The sequence below is a fragment of the Oncorhynchus clarkii genome, chromosome 13 (genome assembly GCF_045791955.1).
Source record: "Oncorhynchus clarkii lewisi isolate Uvic-CL-2024 chromosome 13, UVic_Ocla_1.0, whole genome shotgun sequence".
In the NCBI taxonomy this organism is placed as follows: Eukaryota; Metazoa; Chordata; class Actinopteri; order Salmoniformes; family Salmonidae; genus Oncorhynchus; species Oncorhynchus clarkii.
In genome coordinates, this window is record NC_092159.1 from 17,836,266 (window position 1) to 17,852,560 (window position 16,295).

Here is a 16,295-nt window from a genome sequence, read left to right on the forward strand (position 1 = left end):
ATTACTCTGTATTACTCTGTATTACTGGACATTACTGGACATTACTGGACATTACTGGACATTACTGGACATTACTGGGTATTACTCTGTATTACTGGACATTACTGGACATTACTGGACATTACTGGACATTACTGGACATTACTGGGTATTACAGGGTATTACTGGATATTACTGGATATTACTAGGTATTACTGGATATTACTGGACATTACTGGATATTACTGGATATTACTGCGTATTACTGGACATTACTGGACATTACTGGACATTACTGGATATTACTGGACATTACTGGACATTACTGGACATTACTGGATATTACTGGATATTACTGGACATTACTGGACATTACTGGACATTACTGGGCATTACTGGACATTACTGGACATTACTGGGCACTACTGGGTATTACTCTGTATTACTGGACATTACTGGATATTACTGGACATTACTGGACATTACTGGACATTACTGGACATTACTGGACATTACTGGGTATTACAGGGTATTACTGGATATTACTGGATATTACTAGGTATTACTGGATATTACTGGACATTACTGGATATTACTGGATATTACTGCGTATTACTGGACATTACTGGACATTACTGGACATTACTGGATATTACTGGACATTACTGGACATTACTGGACATTACTGGATATTACTGGATATTACTGGACATTACTGGACATTACTGGACATTACTGGGCATTACTGGACATTACTGGACATTACTGGGCACTACTGGGTATTACTCTGTATTACTGGACATTACTGGATATTACTGGACATTACTGGATATTACTGGACATTACTGGACATTACTGGACATTACTGGGTATTACTGGGTATTACTGGATATTACTGGGCATTACTGGGCATTACTGGACATTACTGGGCATTACTGGGTATTACTCTGTATTACTGGACATTACTGGACATTACTGGACATTACTGGACATTACGGGATATTACGGGATATTACTGGGTATTACTGGATATTACTGGACATTACTGGATATTACTGGATATTACTGGGTATTACTGGATATTACTGGACATTACTGGACATTACTGGACATTACTGGACATTACTGGACATTACTGGACATTACTGGATATTACTGGACATTACTGGACATTACTGGATATTACTGGACATTACTGGCACAGTGGAACTACGTTCCTTTCATCTACTTCCCTGACCACAAGGGTTTTACGTCATTCCACTTGTGGGGTATTGTTGTATTTTTACTGTAAGTTGGTATTTTGTCATTATTGGACATTACTGACGTTACAGTTGTTTAATGTTTTGGTTTCTATTTCTCAGTTGAAACAAAGTTCTGACGTGTCTTTCGCTCTGAGCTGTTTGTCTGCCCAGCTGGTATGAAGCCAGGCCAAAAACCAGAAGTGAGAAGAGGGCAGTTGAGACAAGCTATGTCCTGAGTGCTCACCTCTTACTTAACACATGGTACCCAATAGTAAATCTACAGGTTATGATCTTAAGGACAATTTTTTTACTTCGCTGTGCTACAACCCAGATTGCAGCTCCACTGAAATACATATTTAATTGGACACTAGAAAAGGGGATGTTTGCAAATGTATGGAAGCATGCGAAACTGTGTCCTATTCCGAAAGACAGCAAAGAACCCATTACTCCGGTCAATAGTTGACCATTTAGTCTACTCCCTGCACTCAGTAAGATATTGGAGGGTATTGTGAGTAGACAAATATGGGAGTACATGGAAAATAATGATCTGATTACAGCCAATCAGCTGATTTGATTTGCTTATCGCAAAAACCATTCCACTACCACACTGCATTGGTTGACATGACTGACCAGCGGCTCAATGCTATGGATAATGGTAGATTTGTGGGTGTACTATTTTTAGATTTTAGTGCAGCATTTGATTTAGTGACTCATAAAATAATTTTGATGAAATGAATGCATTACGGTTTTAAGGAGGTAGCATTGAATTGGGTAGAGTCATATCTAACTGACAGGAAACAGTCCACCTCTATCAAAGGTTAATTTTCTTCCCCTCGTGCTTTAAACTGTGGAATACCGCAGGGCAGCTGCCTTGGGCCACTTCTTTATTTAATATATACCAACGACCTTCCTTATGCCTTATCTGAAACTCAAGCTATTAGATGTGCAGATTATACTAGAATTTACACAGCAAGACAATCGGTTCAACAGGTACAGCAAGCTTTACAATGAGATTTGGAGAATATCAGGGAGTGGGTTTGCCAGAACAAACTTGTTTTAAACACCAAGAATACCAAAGTTATGTTGGTCTGTTCCACTAGGAAAAGGGAGTACAAATTGAGGAAGTGGCAGAAACCAAACTACTAGTAGTGCAGCTAGACAACTGCTTATCATGGTCGTCTCAAATAACTAATCTATGTAAAGAACATTTTAAAACAGCATGCATGATCAGAAGGATAGATAAATTCTTACCGGGAAAGATTCTTAAGCAAATAACACAAGCATTAATTGAGAGTCAGGTGAACTACTGTTCTATGGTCTGGGGAAATGCATCAGCAAGTGAAATTAGGAGGCTGCAGATTGCACAGAACAAAGCAGCAAGGATTGTTTTAAGGTGGAGATATGGTTCTTCTGTTGTAGTCACGCGCAATGCTCTTGGTTGGTCATCAATCAACAAGATAATTGAAAAAAACATGCTTATTTTATTTCATAATATACACCATTTAAAACGGCCAAGTTCTATTCACAACGGTATTCAGTTGGTAAGAGACAGACATTCAGTAAATACTATAGAATAGATTGTCCACCATCTATGTGTTATCCACACAGAAAAGAGAAATAGGCAAAAGAACATTTCAATTTAGAGCAATAAAGAAATGGAATCATTTAACTGAGCAAACCAGAAACCTTTCAATATATACATTCAAACAATACTTTAAAACCATTTAAATATAATACTTAGGAAAGTTGTGCTGGACTATGGTAGATGAAGAATCAATATATATTTTTAGACTGAGTATCTATCGGGTCAATATGTTATTGTATTGTCTGTTTGTAACAGTGTATTAATTATGTGTGAAAATGTGTTCGTATTATAAATTGTATTTTAATGTTTAAGGACTCTTGGAAGATTAGTCCAAATGAGGACTAAAAGAGATCCTAATAAAAAATGTAAAAAAACGTTTTTATTTCCATCCATCCATCCATTTCCATGCAGTTGTTGTAGCTCTCACTGCAGTGGAATGACAACAGAGGGAGGAATGACAGAGGGACGAAGGGAGTGGGGATAGGGTGGCGGAGGGTGAGGGGGACGGAGGGAGGAGAGAGAGAGAGAGAAAAATAAAGAGAAAGAGAGAAAGGGAGAGAGAGAGAGAGAACTTTGAGAACATGACTGTACCTGCTGATACAGTAGAAGGCCACCAGGCGAAACAGGTCTGCAAAACTGATCCCAGATCCTTCCAGAGAAAAGGCTGCAACCAGGGGAAAAACACAGAGAATACATCAAAACTGATCCCAGATCCTTCCAGAGAAAAGGCTGCAACCAGGGGAAGAACACAGAGAATACATCAAAACTGTTCAGACTTTATTACGAGGTACAGCCAAATCTAGTCTTGGTTAGCTTCCATCTTGAAATTTATGAGGAATTTCCCCCAATAGTTCTGTTAGGTTAATGTCCATTCTATTGTACTACTTCTCCATAATGTCATCATTCATCCAGTATGTCATCATTCACCTGGTATGTCATCATTCACCTGGTATGTCATCATTCATCTGGTATGTCATCATTCATCTGGTATGTCATTATTCATCCAGTATGTCATCATTCACCTGGTACGTCATCATTCATCCGGTATGTCATCATTCATCTGGTATGTCATCATTCATCCGGTATGTCATCACTCATCTGGTATGTCATCATTCATTCGGTGTGTCATCATTCATCTGGTATGTCATCATTCCCTGGAGCTATTACTATCCCATTACTCATGAAGTTGTTTTCGTGTAACCCCAACGGTGCAGTAAAGTACCGAAACTGTACATGTCTCTGGAAAGAGAACACACCCAATAGATAATAGCCAAATGCTACATAAGATTTTCCCTGCAATAAATACAGTGTGTGTGTGTGTGTGTGTGTGTGTATGTGTGTGTGTGTGTCTGTGTCAAGACACTACTGTATTATAATCAAGATTAGCCCTTTGAGCAACGTGAGAGTCATATTTTACAGCAGTGGTGGAAGTGTGAAACAAGTCAAAGGAATCATCTATGGAACGCAAGCATGAACGAGAGTGAGTGAGTGTGTGTGGGTGTGTGTGTGTGTGTGTGTGTGTGTGTGTGTGTGTGCGTGCGTGCGTGCGTGTGTGTGTGTGAGTATGTGTGTGAGTATGTGTGTGTGTGTGTGTGTGTGTGTGTGTGTGTGTGTGTGCGTGCGTGCGTGTGTGTGTGTGTGTGAGTATGTGTGTGAGTATGTGTGTGTGTGTGTGTGTGTGTGTGTGTGCGCGTGTGCGTGCGTGCGTGTGTGTGTGTGTGTGTATGTGTGTGTGTGTGTGTGCGTGTGTGTGTGTGTGAGTATGTGTGTGAGTATGTGTGTGTGTGTGTGTGTGTGTGTGTGTGTGTGTGTGTGTGTGTGTGTGTGTGTGTGTGTGTGTGTGTGTGTGTGTGTGTGTGTGTGTGTGTGAGAGTTTTGAGGTAAAGGCCGAATGTGACATGGTTAAAGGTACACTACCGTTCAAAAGTTTGTCACTTCGAAATGTCCTTGTTTTCCATTATTAAAACATACAAAATGAATAGGTAACATAGTCAAGATGATGACAAGGTTATAAATAATGATTTTTAATTGAAATAATAATTGCGTCCTTCAAACTTCGCTTTCGTCAAAGAATCCTCCATTTGCAGCAATTACAGCCTTGCAGACCTTTGGCATTCTAGTTGTCAAGTTGTTGAGGTAATCTGAAGAGATTTCACACCATGCTTCCTGAAGCACCTCCCACAAATTGGATTGGCTTGATGGGCACTTCTTACATACCATATGGTAAAGCTTCTCCCACAACAGCTCAATAGGGTTGAGATCCGGTGACTGTGCTGGCCACTCCATTATAGACAGAATACCAGCTGACTGCTTCTTCCCTAAATAGTTCTTGCATAGTTTGGAGCTATGCTTTGGGTCATTGTCCTGTGGTAGGAGGAAATTGGCTCCAATTAAGCGCCGTCCACAGGGTATGGCATGGCGTTGCAAAATGGAGTGATAGCCTTCCTTCTTCAAGATCCCTTTTACCCTGTACAAATCTCCCTCTTTACCACCACCAAAGCACCCTCAGACCATCACATTGCCTCCACCACGCTTGACAGATGGTGTCAAGTACTCCTCCAGCATCTTTTCATTTTTTCTGCATCTCACAAATGTTCTTCTTTGTGATCCGAACACCTCAAACTTAGATTAGTCTGTCCATAACACTTTTGTCCAATCTTCCTCTGTCCAGTGTCTTGTGTTCTTTTGCCCATTCTCTGATCCACATCTACGCAGACGACACCATTCTGTATACTTCTGGCCCCTCTTTGGACACTGTGTTAACTAACGTCCAGACGAGCTTCAATGCCATACAACTCTCCTTCCGTGGCCTCTAACTGCTCTTAAACGCAAGTAAAACGAAATGCATACTCTTCAACTGATCGCTACCAACACCTGCTCGCCCGTCCAGCATCACTACTCTGGAATGTTCTGACATGGACAACTACAAATACCTAGGTGTCTGGTTAGACTGTAAACTCTCCTTCCAGACTCACATTAAGCAACAAAGCATCCGTCACTCATGCTGCCAAACATACCCTCGTAAAACTGACCATCCTACCGATCCTCGAATTCGGTGATGTCATCTATAAAATGGCCTCCAACACTCTACTCAACAAACTGGATGCAGTCTATCACAGTGCCATCCGTTTTGTCACCCCACACCACCGTATCTCAGCTCACTGGTCACCATAGCAGCACCCACTCGTAGCACGCGCTCCAGCAGGTATATTGCACTGGTCACCCCCAAAGCCAATTCCTCCTTTGGTCATCTTTCCTTACAGTTCTCTGCTGCCAATGACTGGAACGAACTTCAAAAATCACTGAAGCTGGAGACTCATATCTCCCTCACTAGCTTTAAGCACCAGCTGTCAGAGAAGCTCACAGATCACTGCACCTGTACATAGCCCATCTATAAACAGCCCATCTATCTACCTACCTCATCCCCATACTTTATTTATTTATTTATCTTGCTCCTTTGCACCCCGGTATCTCTACTTGCACATTCATCTTCTGCACATCTACCATTCCAGTGTTCTAATTGCTATATTGTAATTACTTCGCCACCATGGCCTATTTATTGCCTTACCTCTCTTATCTTATCTCATTTGCACTCACTGTAAATATACTTTTTGTTTTCTTTTGTTCTACTGTATTATTGACTATGTTTTGTTTATTCCATGTGTAACTCTGTGTTGTTGTATGTGTCGAATTGCTATGCTTTATCTTGGCCAGGTCGCAGTTGCAAATGAGAACTTGTTCTCAACTAGCCTACCTGGTTAAATAAAGGTGAAAAAAATTAAATAATAATCTTATCTTTTTATTGGCCAGTCTGAGATATGGCTTTTTCTTTGCAACTCTGCCTAGAAGGCCAGCATCCCGGAGTCGCCTCTTCACTGTTGACGTTGAGACTGGTGTTTTGCAGATACTATTTAATGACGCTGCCAGTTGAGGACTTGTGAGGCATCTGTTTCTTGTGAAACACTCTAATGTACTTGTCCTCTTTCTCAGTTGTGCACCGGGGCCTCCCACTCCTCTTTCTATTCTGGTTAGAGCCAGTGTGCGCTGTTCTGTGAAGGGAGTAGTACACAGCGTTGTACGAGATCTTCAATTTCTTGGCAATTTCTCACATGGAATAGCCTTAATTTCTCAGAACAAGAATAGACTGGCGAGTTCCAGAAGAAAGGTATTTGTTTCTGGACATTTTGAGCCTGTAATCGAACCCACAAATGCTGATTCTCCAGATACTCAACTAGTCTAAAGAAAGACAGTTTAATTGCTTCTTTAATCAGAACAACAGTTTTCAGCTGTGCTAACATAATTGCAAAATGGTTTTCTAATGATCAATTAGTCTTTTAAAATGATCAACTTTGATTAGCTAACACAACGTGCCATTGGAACACAGGAGTGATGGTTGCTGATAATGGGCCTCTGTACGCCCATGTAGATGTTTCATAAAAAATCTGCTATTTCCAGATACAATAGTCATTTACAACATTAACAATGTCTACACTTTATTTCTGATCAATTTGATGTTATTTTAATTGACAAAAAAAACAAGGACATTTCTAAGTGACCCCAAACTTTTGAAAGGTAGTGTAGGTGACCTATGAATACAGTCATGGTATGATTCATTGTATAGGCTGTTTGTTGTCTGAGAAATGCACAGCTGGGTGAATTGAAAACATGTTGACTCATTTATCTGTTGCTAAACTATGTACAGTAGCTAAATGTGCTATAGGTAAACACTCATTTTGTACTATAGCCGATCAGGAGTGTTAGCTGGGCTTTGGGACGTCACTGCTGGATGAATAGAGGTTTAGTAAACAGGCTGCACGCTGTTCCATTATGACACTCACTGTACTGACTCTCTCTGACAGGGAAGTCACAGACGCCGGCTCCTCCTGAGGCGTCATCATCACTGACCCTTAGAGACAGAACTTTCCTCTGAAGAGAGGATGACTTCCTCACAAGGAATACCTGGACAGGAGAGAGAGACAGACAGGCTCATTAAGGGTTGACCTTTCAAAGAGTCACATCAGTGACATCACTAATCCACACGTTCACACCTGTCCATCAGCTTTAATCACCTTTTCTGTTCGTATTCGAAAAATGATCATATACAAGCCCGACAATAACAAAGGTCATACTGTGACCTTATGACACTTGAACCGTGACCCTCTCACCCCTGGAGGCTGCTGCAGCAGTATACGCGTGGCCTCCGTGTCACTGAGCGTGAGCAGTAGCCACACGGGGTGCGTATGCCTCAGTCTGTCCAGCACGCTCATCCGCCTACGCAGGGAGTCGTACCCAGAATCCCTTTCACCACTGGCGCCAGCGCAGGGCGAGGACTGGAGGTAAACCCCGCTCACCTCCCCCTCCAACCTGATAGAGAAAGAAAGGGAGGGAGAGACAGAGAGAGCGAGAATGTGTGTGTGTGTGTGAGAGAGGAGAGAGAGGAGAGAGAGGACAGAGAGGAGAGAGAGGAGAGAGAGAGAGAGAGAGGAGAGAGAGAGGAGAGAAGAGGAGAGGAGATGAGATGAGAGGAGAGGAGAGGAGAGGAGAGGAGAGGAGAGGAGAGGAGAGGAGAGGAGAGGAGAGGAGAGAAAAAAAATAAGGCACTGTCTCCATCTTCTGGTGAAAGAGTACATGATGCAGGGTCCCACAAAGATCCATATAGGATGTGAATAGTGACGCAAAAAACATGTAGTCTACTATCCCTTTCTTTTGCCTCACTCAAGTCTTCCCATCACTAAATGTCTGTGTTGTTACTCTATTCAACTACATTGTTGAAACAAATCACAACACCTTATATTCAAACATTGACAAAAATGTGTACTAAGAGTCCTAATAAGATAAATAAGATAAAGAAGCAAAAAGAAGATAATGAAATGAGTAGAGGAGGATTGGACTTACCCCTGTAGAACCATAGGGTATGGGTCCCTGTCCTCTGTTGGGGAGGTCTGGACCATCTCTTGCTTCAGCTCCCCTATCTCCAACGCAAACGTGTCTATCAGCTACACACAGAGGAGGAGATAAAGAGAGGGAGTGAACGAGTGTACATGGGAGAAGGAGAGAGGGACTAGGTCAGAGACAGAGGGAGAGAAGGAGGAGAGAGTGAGAAAGTGAGAGCAAACTAAACAGATTTTGAGAGTAAGATGGAGAGTGATCAAGGTGGAAGGAAAGAATGAAAACAGACATTGAGAAAGGTTGAAAGTAGAACGAAAAGAGAGAGGTAGAGAGAGAGAGAGCAAATGGAGCAGTGTCCCTCACAAACAGATAGGGAGGCACAACATGAGAAAGCCAGGAGCAGGGAAAGGGTTAGTCACTTTTCCTGTGTATACCTCACTTCCCTCCCTGGGACAGGAAACACAGAGACAACCCCCCCCCCCACACACACGCAGTAAACAGACACACACACACACACACACACACACACACACACACACACACACACACACACACACACACACACACACACACACACACAATCTCTCTATCTCTCACAGATACAATAAACACATGTTAGTTAACAAGGCTAAACGTCTCCTAATCTAATCCTTATCTAGGGAAGACATACATTTCTGGATGATAGCTAGCTATGTTAACACAAGGTGCGTCCCAAAATGACACCCTATTCCCTATGTAGTGCACAACTTTTGACCAGAGTCCAATGGACTCTTTTCCCCACTACATAGGGAATAGGGTGCCATTTGGGATGCAGTCAAGGAGAGGGACACAGAGGAAGGAGGAAGTGACTCAGGCCAACAGTGTTTGATGGATAAACCTCCATCTTATATGACAAGCTATTTCCATAGTGAAGATAAATCTTCCCCCCCAATGGCGCATTGGACTACGATGACAACAAAACTAAATATGTTGTTGCTTGTCAAACTACACTGCTCCAAAAAATAAAGGGAACACTAAAATAACACATCCTAGAGCTGAATGAATGAAATATTCTTATTAAATACTTTTTTCTTTACATAGTTGAATGTGCTGACAACAAAATCACACAAAAATTATCAATGGAAATCAAATTCATCAACCCATGGAGGTCTGGATTTGCAGTCACACTCAAAATTAAAGTGGAAAACCACACTACAGGCTGATCCAACTTTGATGTAATGTCCTTAAAACAAGTCAAAATGAGGCTCAGTAGTGTGTGTGGCCTCCACATGCCTGTATGACCTCCCTACAACGCCTGGGCATGCTCCTGATGAGGTGGCGGATGGTCTCCTAAGGGATCTCCTCCCAGACCTGGACTAAAGCATCCGCCAACTCCTGGACAGTCTGTGGTGCATGGAGCGAGACATGATGTCCCAGATACGCTCTCAATTGGATTCAGGTCTGGGGAACGGGCGGACCAGTCCATAGCATCAATGCCTTCCTCTTGCAGGAACTACTGACACACTCCAGCCACATGAGGTCTAGCATTGTCTTGCATTAGGAGGAACCCAGGGCCAACCGCACCAGCATATGGTCTCACAAGGGGTCTGAGGATCTCATCTCGGTACCTAATGGCAGTCAGGCAACCTCTGGCGAGCACATGGAGGGCTGTGCGGCCCCCCAAAGAAATGCCATCCCACACCATGACTGACCCACCGCCAAACCGGTCCTGCTGGAGGATGTTGCAGGCAGCAGAACGTTCTCCACGGCGTCTCCAGACTCTGTCACATGTGCTCAGTGTGAACCTGCTTTCATCTGTGAAGAGCACAGGGCGCCAGTGGCGAATTTGCCAATCTTGGTGTTCTCTGGCAAATGCCAAACGTCCTGCACGGTGTTGGGCTGTAAGCACAACCCCCACCTGTGGACGTTGGGCCCTCATACCACCCTCATGGAGTCTGTTTCTGACCGTTTGAGCAGACACATGCACATTTGTGGCCTGCTGGAGGTCATTTTGCAGGGCTCTGGCAGTGCTCCTCCTGCTCCTCCTTGCACAAAGGCGGAGGTAGCAGTCCTGCTGCTGGGTTGTTGCCCTCCTACGGCCTCCTCCACGTCTTCTGATGTACTGGCCTGTCTCCTGGTAGCGCCTCCATGCTCTGGACACTACGCTGACAGACACAGCAAACCTTCTTGCCACAGCTCGCATTGATGTGCCATCCTGGATGAGCTGCACTACCTGAGCCACTTGTGTGGGTTGTAGACTCCGTCTCATGCTACCACTAGAGTGAAAGCACCGCCAGCATTCAAAAGTGACCAAAACATCAGCCAGGAAGCATAGGAACTGAGAAGTGGTCTGTGGTCACCACCTGCAGAACCACTCCTTCAAGAGGGCCACCATTGTTCCTGTTCCCAAGAAAGCCAAGGTAACTGAGCTAAACGACTACCGCCCTGTAGCACTCACTTCAGTCATCATGAAATGCTTTGAGAGACTAGTCAAGGACCATATCACCTCCACCCTACCTGACACCCTAGACCCACTCCAATTTGTTTACCGCCCAAATAGGTCCACAGACGATGCAATCTCAACCACACTGCACACTGCCCTAACCCATCTGGACAAGAGGAATACCTATGTGAGAATGCTGTTCATCGACTACAGCTCAGCATTTAACACCATAGTACCCTCCAAACTCGTCATCAAGCTCGAGACCCTGGGTCTCGACCCCGCCCTGTGCAACTGGATACTGGACTTCCTGACGGGCCGCCCCCAAATGGTGAGGGTAGGTAACAACATCTCCACCCCGCTGATCCTCAACACTGGGGCCCCACAAGGGTGCGTTCTGAGCCCTCTCCTGTACTCCCTGTTCACCCACGACTGCGTGGCCACGCACGCCTCCAACTCAATCATCAAGTTTGCGGACGACACAACAGTGGTAGGCTTGATTACCAACAACGACAAGCTGGCCTACAGGGAGGAGGTGAGGGCCCTCGGAGTGTGGTGTCAGGAAAATAACCTCACACTCAACGTCAACAAAACTAAGGAGATGATTATGGACTTCAGGAAACAGCAGAGGGAACACACCCCTATCCACATCAATGGGACAGTAGTGGAGAGGGTAGTAAGTTTTAAGTTCCTCGGTGTACACATCACAGACAAACTGAATTGGTCCACCCACGCAGACAGCATCGTGAAGAAGGCACAGCAGCGCCTTTTCAACCTCAGGAGGCTGAAGAAATTCGGCTTGTCACCAAAAGCACTCAAAAACTTCTACATATGCACAATCGAGAGCATCCTGTCGGGCTGTATCACCGCCTGGTACGGCAACTGCTCCGCCCACAACCGTAAGGCTCTCCAAAGGGTAGTGAGGTCTGCACAACGCATCACCGGGGGCAAACTACCTGCCCTCCAGGACACCTACACCACCCGATGTCACAGGAAGGCCATAAATATCATCAAGGACAACAACCACCCGAGCCACTGCCTGTTCATCCCGCTATCATCCAGAAGGCGAGGTCAGTACAGGTGCATCAAAGCTGGGACCGAGAGACTGAAAAACAGCTTCTATCTCAAGGCCATCAGACTGTTAAACAGCCACCTACAAACATTGAGTGGCTGCTGCCAACACACTGACTCAACTCCAGCCACTTTAATAATGGGAATTGATGGGAATTGATGTAAATATATCACTAGCCACTTTAAAGAATGCCACTTAATATAATGTTTACATACCCTACATTATTCATCTCATATGTATACGTATATACTGTACTCTATATCATCTACTGCATCTTTATGTAATACATGTATCGCTAGCCACTTTAAACTATGCCACTTTGTTAACATACTCATCTCATATGTACAGTGCCTTGCGAAAGTATTCGGCCCCCTTGAACTTTGCGACCTTTTGCCACATTTCAGGCTTCAAACATAAAGATATAAAACTGTATTTGTTTGTGAAGAATCAACAACAAGTGGGACACAATCATGTAGTGGAACGACATTTATTGGATATTTCAAACTTTTTTAACAAATCAAAAACTGAAAAATTGGGCGTGCAAAATTATTCAGCCCCCTTAAGTTAATACTTTGTAGCGCCACCTTTTGCTGCGATTACAGCTGTAAGTCGCTTGGGGTATGTCTATCAGTTTTGCACATCGAGAGACTGACATTTTTTCCCATTCCTCCTTGCAAAACAGCTCGAGCTCAGTGAGGTTGGATGGAGAGCATTTGTGAACAGCAGTTTTCAGTTCTTTCAACAGATTCTCGATTGGATTCAGGTCTGGACTTTGACTTTTGCCATTCTAACACCTGGATATGTTTATTTTTGAACCATTCCATTGTAGATTTTGCTTTATGTTTTGGATCATTGTCTTGTTGGAAGACAAATCTCCGTCCCAGTCTCAGGTCTTTTGCAGACTCCATCAGGTTTTCTTCCAGAATGGTCCTGTATTTGGCTCCATCCATCTTCCCACCAATTTGAACCATCTTCCCTGTCCCTGCTGAAGAAAAGCAGGCCCAAACCATGATGCTGCCACCACCATGTTTGACAGTGGGGATGGTGTGTTCAGCTGTGTTGCTTTTACGCCAAACATAACGTTTTGCATTGTTGCCAAAAAGTTCAATTTTGGTTTCATCTGACCAGAGCACCTTCTTCCACATGTTTGGTGTGTCTCCCAGGTGGCTTGTGGCAAACTTTAAACAAAACTTTTTATGGATATCTTTAAGAAATGGCTTTCTTCTTGCCACTCTTCCATAAAGGCCAGATTTGTGCAATATACGACTGATTGTGGTGCTATGGACAGAGTCTCCCACCTCAGCTGTAGATCTCTGCAGTTCATCCAGAGTGATCATGGGCCTCTTGGCTGCATCTCTGATCAGTCTTCTCCTTGTATGAGCTGAAAGTTTAGAGGGACGGCCAGGTCTTGGTAGATTTGCAGTGGTCTGATACTCCTTCCATTTCAATATTATCGCTTGCACAGTGCTCCTTGGGATGTTTAAAGCTTGGGAAATCGTTTTGTATCCAAATCCGGCTTTAAACTTCTTCACAACAGTATCTCGGACCTGCCTGGTGTGTTCCTTGTTCTTCATGATGCTCTCTGCGCTTTTAACGGACCTCTGAGACTATCACAGTGCAGGTGCATTTATACGGAGACTTGATTACACACAGGTGGATTGTATGTATCATCATTAGTTATTTAGGTCAACATTGGATCATTCAGAGATCCTCACTGAACTTCTGGAGAGAGTTTTTTGCACTGAAAGTAAAGGGGCTGAATAATTTTGCACGCCCAATTTTTCAGTTTTTGATTTGTTAAAAAAGTTTGAAATATCCAATAAATGTCGTTCCACTTCATGATTGTGTCCCACTTGTTGTTGATTCTTCACAAAAAAATACAGTTTTATATCTTTATGTTTGAAGCCTGAAATGTGGCAAAAGGTCGCAAAGTTCAAGGGGGCCGAATACTTTCGCAAGGCACTGTATATACTGTACTCGATACCATCTACTGCATCTTGCCTATGCCGCTCTGTACCATCACTCATTCATATATCTTTATGTACATATTCTTTATCCCTTTACACTTGTGTGTATAAGGTAGTAGTTTCGGAATTGTTAGTTAGATTACTCGTTGGTTATTACTACATTGTCGGAACTAGAAGCACAAGCATTTCGCTCCACTCGCATTAACATCTGCTAACCATGTGTATGTGACAAATACATTTGATTTGATTTGATTGGGGGTGTCTTGCTAATTGCCTATAATTTCCATGTGTTGTCTATTCCATTTGCACAACAGCATGTGAAATGTATTGTCAATCAGTGTTGCTTCCTAAGTGGACAGTTTGATTTCACAGAAGTGTGATTGACTTGGAGTTACATTGTGTTGTTTAAGTGTTCCCTTTATTTTTTTGAGCAGTGTATATCTCTAGGTGTTGACACCATGGGTGCATATCAATAGTCTTAAGAGGCTTTTCTCTTCTTGTCTCATTTCCTCCTTTCAGGACAAGCAGGCTTTTAAGGCATTTCTCTCACTAGTTTGTATTTCTACATAAGTGAATATGAAGGTAAGGAGACAAGGAAAGAAGGGAAGCCTGTAGGTTCTTACCAACTGTGTTACATAATCTGACCACTAGGTGGAAATATTTCCCACACCACAGACCCCTCTAATCATTTGCTCTGAGTAGAAGTCACCAATAGTCACAGTTCTAGGATCAGCTTACTGTTTCCCAAACCTATCGTGAACGATTGGTGGGAAAAACACAAAATTGACCTTAGATCAGCTAATCTATTCCACTCCCCATAGCTGAAGGGTCCAGACCACTGTAACCACTAACCACAGACCACAGGTTCCCCCTGTTACTACACTATAACAGGGACTATGTGGAGCCAGCTCTGTCTCTGATGGTCGGACGTCTTTTAAAGCATTAGTCAGCAAAGACAGAGCTGAGTATATTTCTAAACTGAAGAGAGAGACAAACAGAGAGCGAGAGAGAGACAGTGAAAGACAAAGAATGACAGTGTCTGAAAGAGAGAGAGAGAGGGGGAGAAAAACAAAGAGGGGAAAAGAGAGAGACAGAGAAAGAACAAGAGAGTCTGAAAGAAAATTAGACAAGGAGAGAGGGTGAGAGAGACCCCTCTGCCAGAAAATGAGGTCAAATGAACACATTTATTATGAAAGGTCTTCAATGGTCTACTCTGGGCATAGTGCCCTGCTATGGAAGTAAATGGGAGCATCAACACAGGCCCTGTTTCAACCCAATGACTTTTATAGAGGAACCACTTATATATTTTATTTAGCGAAAGCAAAGTACCTTAGCCAAGCGATTGCTTCCGGTCCTGCTGTGTTGAGGGTGAGTAGACCTCGGCTGAGTTTGTAGATTGGACAGACTTCAGAAATGTGGTGCATGGTTTGCTCCACCCCACAGGCACATAGGGGGCTTGCTTTAATGCCTCTGTAGCCATGCAGTGCTTTAGAAGGCTCATATCAAGTGTTCATGACTCACATCAATACCATTATCCCAGAAACACTAGACCCACTCCAATTTGCATACCGCCCTAACAGATCCACAGATGATGCAATCACTATTGCACTCCACACTGCCCTTTCCCACTTGGACAAAAGGAACATCTATGTGAGAATGCTATTCATTGACTATAGCTCAGCGTTCAACACTATAGTGCCCTCAAAGCTCATCACTAAGCTAAGGACCCTGGGACTAAACACCTCCCTCTGCAACTGGATCCTGGACTTCCTGACGGGCCGCCCCCAGGTGGTAAGGGTAGGTAACAACACATCCGCCACGCTGATCCTCAACACAGGAGCCCCTCAGGGGTGCGTACTCAGTCCCCCCCTGTACTCCCTTTTCACCCATGACTGCACAGGCAGGCACGACTCAAACACCATCATTACATTTGCCGATGACACAAAAGTGATCCTGATCACCAACAACAACGAGACAGCCTATAGGGACCTGGCCGTGTGGTGCCAGGACAGCAACCTCTCCCTCAACGTGATCAAAACAAAGGAGATGATTGTGGACTGCAGGAAAAGGAGGACCGAACACGCCCCCATTCTCATCGACGGGGCTGTAGTGGAGCAGGTTGAGAGCTTCAAGTTCCTTGGTG

The 16,295-nt window shown here is 43.7% G+C and overlaps 1 protein-coding gene across 2 annotated transcripts in view; it reads right to left on the minus strand.

Annotated features, from left to right (window-relative positions):
- LOC139424536 (ras and Rab interactor 2-like) overlaps positions 1-16,295 on the minus strand; it is a 58,366-nt gene that overhangs the window by 20,625 nt on the left and 21,446 nt on the right. For both annotated transcript variants that reach the window (XM_071176471.1, XM_071176469.1), the window contains exons 4-7: positions 8,701-8,801; positions 7,971-8,169; positions 7,644-7,764; positions 3,397-3,469 (exon numbers count right to left, since the gene is read on the minus strand). In XM_071176471.1, the coding sequence (XP_071032572.1) occupies positions 3,397-3,469; positions 7,644-7,764; positions 7,971-8,169; positions 8,701-8,801 (494 nt within the window). The remainder of the gene's footprint in view (positions 1-3,396; positions 3,470-7,643; positions 7,765-7,970; positions 8,170-8,700; positions 8,802-16,295) is intronic.